Below are 7587 nucleotides of genomic sequence, written 5' to 3' on the forward strand. Positions count from 1 at the left end.
AATGAAAAAAGTATCTACGTTAAGAGAGGAAAAAAAAAGTAATTTCATTAAAAAATTTTACTTCAACACTTGCATTCTGGTCTAGGAGGGCTGACATTCCACATCGCTTTTGCTATAAATTTTTGCTCTACAGAAACCTTAAAGGACAGAGAAAGACTTTTTTCTCAGTATCGCTAGAGAGACATAAATTATTACTGAGAGATGTGACTTATTTACATCAAGTAGGCAGTCACGCTGGTAGAGAACACTCCATTCCATGGTATTTCAGTAAGGCAACAAAGCATTATGCATGAGTGAGACTTCCAAGGGTGAATATATATCCCAACTCTGTGCTTATCCTCTCCTGCATTTCTAAATACACGTTCCTGGATTTTATTCAGGTTTTGGATTATTCATAAAAGATATTTTACCTTATAGAAAACTTTCTCATTCAGATCTGTGGTTATTTCCTAACAGCACTGGTTTTGCCAAATGCCTGCTTGGACATCGATGCAGTTTTATATACAATAACTTTAGAACAGCCTTAGGTTTCGTGGGATTTAGACAGGATTTCTAGTTTACAGAGTTCATCTTAACTTACCTTCAGTCAATTAATGCAGAGGAAAAAAGGGGGAAATCCTAGGTATTGTTTTTGATTTAGTTTTCTTTATGTTTTTATGTATATGTACTACCCAGATAGCATTGCCTTTCAACTGAAGAGATGATCTCGAGCCCCTGTTTCCTTCACATAGATTTCTGCAAAGAAGGAAGTCTTAGGACTCCTTTCTATTGAAACGATCTTTTGTGAATCCCCTCCTCATTATTATTTCAATATTGAACACATATGTGATAAAAGATTAAGTATCTTGCATAGAAAGTCGTGCAATATTATTAATATAATTTTAATAGTCAGATTATCCATACTGTTATTAATTGGACTTCATAGGTTTTCTTCTCATCTTGCCTCGAGGCAAAGGCTGTAGAAAGCCAGTCAGTTCTCTGAACAGTTCTCACTGTTGTAAGCAAGAGAAAAACACAGGAAAAGGAGTAAAGAATTATGTCCGACAGATGTGACAATCAATATCGTTGAGTCATAGTCAAACAGTAAGTAAGTGAAGATGTCTTAGTTAAGCCCATTTACCTTTTTCATACTGGTTGGTATTGTGGCACCACTGAATGCAGACAATCACAGAGCATTATAGGATCATGTGCATTGCGTATGGATGCCATGCTGACTTAGGACACTGCTTGGCTCCAGTTGCTCTCCTTTCTGGAAGTGCAGAGGTTGCTATTTTAAAGCCATTTGGAGAATAATTTTAACTTGTTAGGAAAACATTTTTAAAAAGCTTGCTTGGAGTCAGGGTGATTCTTATTTCACTTTCTGTCAAATAATAATGATTCGTTTAAGTAACGTGGCTTTAAAGGCTGTAAGCTACATTTAAACTTTGTAGGTCAGTTTATTCCTCTTACCGTCCCTGTGCCATTGAAGAGTGATTCTAGTAGCTACAGATTTTACCTTCCTTCCCCACATTTTACTAATTCTTTTACATATTAAATACACAGACACAAAACCAAAACCCCACATCTTAGAATCGTAGAATGTTTCGGGTTGGAAGGGATCTTTAAAGGTCACCTAGTCCAACCCCCCTGCAATGAACAGGGACATCTTCAACTAGATCAGGTTGCTCAGAGCCCCGTCCCACCTGACCAGACCACGACCCTCTGGATGCAACCATCCAACCAATTCCTCATCCACCAAACAGTCCACCCATCAAATGCATATGTCTCCAGTTTAGTGAGACGGATATTACAGAGGACAGCGTCAAAGGCCTTACAGAAGTCCAGACAGACGACATCCATAGCTCTTCCCTTGTCCACTAATGTAGTCTCTCCATCATAGAAGGATAGTAGGTTGGTCAGGCCAGGCTTGCCCTTGGTGAAGCCATGCTGTCCGTCTCAAATCACCTCCCTGTCCTCCATGTGCCTACACATAGCTTCTGGGAGAACTTGTTCCCTGATCTTCCCACGCACAGATTTTCTGTATGTTCAGGTTTCTCAGATGGTCATGAACCTGATCTTCTCTTACAGTGGGAGGGACTTTTCTCCCCTGCCTCACAATCCATCCACTTGAGAGGTGCCTGGAAAGAGGCTGCAAGTAAAGACTGAGGCAAAACTGTTGTTGAGTACCTCAGCCTTCTCCTCATCCATTGTTACCATCTTCGTGTGCAGTGACCTGCAGGTAACAGCACCTGTAGTTATCCACAGCTTGACACGGTAACGAATGATGAAAACAAGCATGGAGGTGGGAAGAGAATTTTAGAAACAATTCAATCCTCCACTCCAGGATTTACTACCTTAAAGCAAATGCACAGTATTCAACTGGCATAGGGAATAGTCTTAAGTACTGTGGAAGAAAAAATCTTTCACAATAACCAATCACTGAAAAATTAATATTCTGTGTTCAAGAAGAAACCAACTTTAGTAGGAAGATTGCCAAGGAACCAACAGATTGACTGTGTAATTAAAGCCATATCTGCTATGAAATATTCCTACAAGTGCCAACACAGTATTTTTTTCCCTTTTTCTGTTTTTGTCTTTCAGGGTGGGATGTACGTCTTTCAGTTATTTGACTCTTATGCAGCTAGTGGCATGTGCCTTCTTTTTGTTGCCATATTTGAATGTGTCTGCATAGGCTGGGTTTATGGTGAGTTGCTGAAAATTGCAGTGGTTTTGGGTTTTTATGAAAGTTTTCTATTTGCATAAAAGCAATGTCAAAGCCTTGTACCCTTACGGAGTGGGGCCCTCCATATGCCCATGCCCTACCAAAAGTCAGGAATGCCTTTTTTTCCACTCTAAATAACAAAGATAGTGCAATAGATTTTTTTTTTTTTTTTTAATCCCCTTGGTCCTGGGCAGGACTGACCTCCACCTTCCTTCACCAGGGAACTCCTTAGCTGCCTTAGAAAGTAGGGGTGGCTATAAGTCTGTCTTCCCTCACAAAGTGTCTGTGCAGGGCATGTTCCCTTCCACTCCTGACACTCACAGGTAAATCCAGGGAAGTTGGAGTTCATGCCTCATTAACACGAAAGGGACATAGTAGTGTCCCCAGCTCTGCTGTTTCTGTCAGCAAAGTCGAGAAACCACCACGGTGCTGGGAATGTCCATGGTTACACCCTTAAGTGTTTTTTGCATGCAAAGGACTGACAATTTTACTTTGTAAAACAACATATGAACTTCAGATCAGACATGCTCCTAGCTATGTAGGGATTCTCGCGCGAGCTTGTAGCATATATGTACTCTTTAACTGGGCTTGCTCAGACTGTTACTGACCAGAAGCCATTTCTGTTTGACAGCTCGCCCGCTTCTACTCTCTGTTCATATTGGTCAGACGTAGGCAGCAGTCTGTGCCACACGTACGGAGCAGATGACAGAGGGATGTATGTGCCAGGGAAGGAGATAGCAGCTTCAGTCTCTGCAGCTCTGTCAGAACCTGTTTTTCTCTTTACTGTTTTAAATACTGACCTATACGACCTCTTACATGTACATTCTACATCTGCTTTTCATTTGTTTTTTTTTTGGGCAGGCAGCAATCGCTTTTATGATAACATTGAAGATATGATTGGGTACAAACCACTGTCATTGATTAAATGGTGCTGGATGGTCTTAACTCCAGGTATTTGCGCAGTAAGTACAGAATATCCAAATAAGAGCATGTCTCATGCGTGAAGAAGGGGAAGGAATTTGCCTTAGCAGATGCTAGCAGTACTGGTGCCAACTCTGGCAGTCTGCCGTGGCTACATAACCGGGACAAAATCACAAAAGGAGTATGACCAGATTGCCCATAAATTTGATCCACAAGTGCTTGAGGACTAGGTACTAAAATCTTCCAGTTCTCCAGTACGTAAACGATAGCAACTGCAAAACCACAGATGCTGGGGCACCTGGAGGCTCAGGTTCCCTTGAGCTCTGCCAGTTCATTTGCAAACCTGGGAAAAATTCTGACTCGTTTTCACCAACTCTGAAATTAGAATCATAGAATCATAGAATCAGTGAGGTTGGAAGGGACCTTTAAGATCATCAAGTCCAACCATTAACCTACCCTGATAAAAACACCACCACTCCTAAACCATGTCCCTAAGCACCTCATCTACCCTTTTAACTTAACATCACTTGCTCTTGTACACTCTTGTCACTACTTTGAAGGAAAGTACATAGTAATTTTTCTGTATTTCAAAAATTTAAATGGTCCGAACTGCTTGATTAGACACCTGTCAAATTTAGACAGGTATATTTCAGCTTTTGTGAGGATGAAAGAGGCCTGCAGAACTGCAGATACACACAGTGGATTAAGGCAACTTTGAAAATTTTGGCTTTCCTTTTTCATCATGACAGTTTGGAGAGAACACAGCTTGTGTTACTTAATCACAGCTGGTTCACGGTAGCAAAACTTAATCCAGCAAAACTTAAACTGTCCAGGTACTGTTTGCCATCAAAGTGCAGGTTTTATTGTCATCGAGAGGTAAATAGGATTTAAACTTGAAAGGTTGTTCATTTCTGTGGAAGCTACTGAGACATGTTATTTAAGCTGTACATAAAAGAAGATATTGCTGGTTGTTTTTTTCTCTGACTGAAAAGCTTACCTCTACTTTCCATCTTCAGGGAGACAAGCCTTGCCTAAACAGTCAATCATTTTCTTCTTGTATGTAACAAGTGTTTTTTCAGTGTTTTTTCAAATGCCGCTAACAAGTTTCTCTGCTTTATTTCAGGGAATCTTCATCTTTTTCCTGGTGAAATACAAGCCTTTGAAATACAACAATGTATATATATACCCTGACTGGGGCTATGGCATAGGGTGGATGATGGCGCTCTCTTCCATGATCTGTATCCCTTTGTGGATCTGCATTAAGCTGTGGAAGACAGAAGGCACTTTCATAGAGGTAAGAGATATTTTCAGATTACTGTTACTGAAAAAAGAAGTGGGAAGGGAGTGTGAATCCTCACCTACAGGAGACTAAGCACCTTTCAATCACAAAAGCAATGCCACGTACCTGTTCCAGTGGCAGCTTTGGTTAGGCCTCTCAGTCACTGGTAGAAAGAGGCATCTGAATTTTCTCTATTTTCTTAGAATCCTAGAATCATTTAGGTTGGAAAAGACCTTTAAGATCATCGAGTCCAACCAGAAACCTAACACTGCCAAGTCCACCACTAAACTGTGGCCCTAAGCACCACATGTACATGTCTTTTAAATACCTCCAGGGATGGTGACTCAACCACTTCCCTGGGCCAAACTTCTTATTAATTTCTTTTTTTTTTTCTTTTTGCCTTCACTGACTTCAGCCTGTGGTAAACTAACCAATAATTTAAGGTGTTCTGTTCCTGCTCAATTTGTAGCTTAAAATGTCTGTAACATCAGCTAGATCCCTCAAGAAGGTTTGTACCAGCCATTCATTCAGGTCAGATGCCTTCTTTCCGTGATTTTGGTTACTAATGTTTGTGCTGCCAGGATTTTCCTCCAGGAACCGGGTAGTAAACACGCACATATGTATTCTGGACAGTATTCCTGATTACTCTAAGTGAGAAGTAGAGGCAAGAAGAAATATTCAGTGCAAATTACTAACATTCGGTATCAGGTTATCTCAGGTCTAGGCTGAAGTTAAGATTATTAAATATAAGACCTTTTCTCCAAAGAAAGACAGTGAAGAGTGGCTATAATGGAAGAAGCAAGGATATAACTCTTATTCAGCTGTTTGGGATTAATCATATTCCAGAAAAGCCTGATTCTGTCATCTGGAGTTCCTCAGATACTAGTCAGTAAAAGCAGGTATCCCAGTATGGCCTCCTTCTATCTCAATACATATGTGGAAGGGACTTTATTCAGCCCCTTTCATGCTTTCTCAGTCTTTCTGATACTCGCCAGGATAATGCCAACGTGAAGAACAAGAACAAAACAGTGGGAATTTCTGTGTCTAGGATGCCTGGGGCTCACTAACTTATCTATCACATTTGAAAGATCTGTCCCACACTGTATACTTACACTTTCAAAATCAATCTCCACTCAGAACCAAAGCGTATGACTTCTGAATATAACTGAGTATCTCTCAATGTAATAGTTACTGCATTCTTGAACGGAGAAGCTAACATGCAATTTATTGTGCTGCCTGATGGCATTCCATATTGAAATGACTCCATTAAGCTGATTAAATGCAGCCTGGAGACTACCTAGAAACTCCTTCCTATGGGTATATAAACAAAAAAATGAATTGTCCATAATATAGTTTTCTTAGCATGTCAGAAAAGGAAGTTTTGCACAAATCTTTACATTAAATATTTCCTTAATTCATGAACCTTACCCTGTCACTGCAAGTAGATAGACTTTTTTTATAGAATCTTGTTTTGCATTGCCTTGTAGTCTGAAGCACTGCAGGTAGGTCATTATCTTTTCTGTACACGAACGATGAGAGGGTTTTTTTAATTACAGTTGGAAGCTTCTCAGGAAGCCAACTTCCTGCAACATCTCTGCTCCCCAGGCTGTAAGAGGCAATGCTGCTATTGATGTTATTGCTATAACAGAGAAAGTTCTCAGCTGAACACATACCTTTCTTTTGTTCTTTATTGGCAGTTTCTTTTTTTTTTTTTTTTTTGGTATATATTCTTTGACTATAGCATGAGAAACAAAACGTACCCGTATAACAGGCCTTACCTAGCGCGTTGTGCTGAATTTCTTCATGGAAGGGAATGTTACTGTAAATCAGCATGAAAATTCACTTTGGCTTTGCCTTCATTCTCTAGCCTTTGGCCTGCTGTGGTTTGTAAAGGACTGCGTGGCATGCAGTTTCATGGATGTATCTAGAACAGGGAAATGAGAAGCAGACATGCAAGAGAAGAGGGTTTTATAGTCAATCTGTTTAAGAAACGTGTGTCTGTGACCAAGAAAAAGATGATGATTTCCATTTTCTCAAATTTTCTAGAAATTCAGGAAGTTGATTACACCTAGCTCAGATCTGAAAATGAGAGGGAAACTCGGAGGAGCAGCCTACATTGCAGCAATAAATGACTGCGATGCCAAACTGAAAGGAGATGGCGCCATTTCAACCATTACAGAAAAGGAGACGCATTTCTGAAAGAACTATGTTTTTTGTTTTATTTTTTTTTGTATAAATAAATAAATAAATTCACTTAATTATAGAGGCTGGCTTGTTTTGCACAAAATTTTATTAACCAGTTAATTTTAAAGTGAAAATTGTATACTTGTTTAAAAGTGATTTTTTAAATTACTATATAAGTAATGATTATGTAAAAGAGAAAGAAATAGTATTATATGGTATGTTAGTGATGACTTCTTGTAATATGGTGATTTCAGTAAACGTTTTTTTAGAAGTTAGCGGGACCTGTATAATGTGCTGTAAAACTTTTCTACTTTGGTTTCTGGCAGGTGTAATGTTGTATAGATATACGCATACTAATACGTAAGCATTTCAGACCATTTCAGCTTTTAATGTATGTATATAAAGGGGACCAGAATGTCCTTTTGTTTATATTGGAAGCAATTGTGAGGGGTTGGGGGGGGGTGACTTGTGACTGCTGTTGCATGTTGCTCTCTAAACGTGA

The 7587-nt window shown here is 39.5% G+C and overlaps 1 protein-coding gene across 1 annotated transcript in view; it reads left to right on the forward strand.

Moving 5' to 3' along the window:
• Window positions 1-7167, forward strand: part of SLC6A11 (solute carrier family 6 member 11) — a gene marked incomplete at its 5' end in the record, with an annotated part of 112431 nt that extends 105264 nt beyond the window's left edge. The window contains 4 exons of the mRNA XM_082487736.1: window positions 2581-2683; window positions 3563-3663; window positions 4746-4916; window positions 6948-7167. Of these exons, the coding sequence (XP_082343862.1) occupies window positions 2581-2683; window positions 3563-3663; window positions 4746-4916; window positions 6948-7100 (528 nt within the window). The 3' untranslated portion in view covers window positions 7101-7167. The remainder of the gene's footprint in view (window positions 1-2580; window positions 2684-3562; window positions 3664-4745; window positions 4917-6947) is intronic.
• Window positions 7168-7587: the final 420 nt, after the last annotated feature.

This window comes from Vanellus vanellus (genome assembly GCF_965231255.1).
Source record: "Vanellus vanellus genome assembly, chromosome: 9".
NCBI classification, from domain to species: domain Eukaryota; kingdom Metazoa; phylum Chordata; class Aves; order Charadriiformes; family Charadriidae; genus Vanellus; species Vanellus vanellus.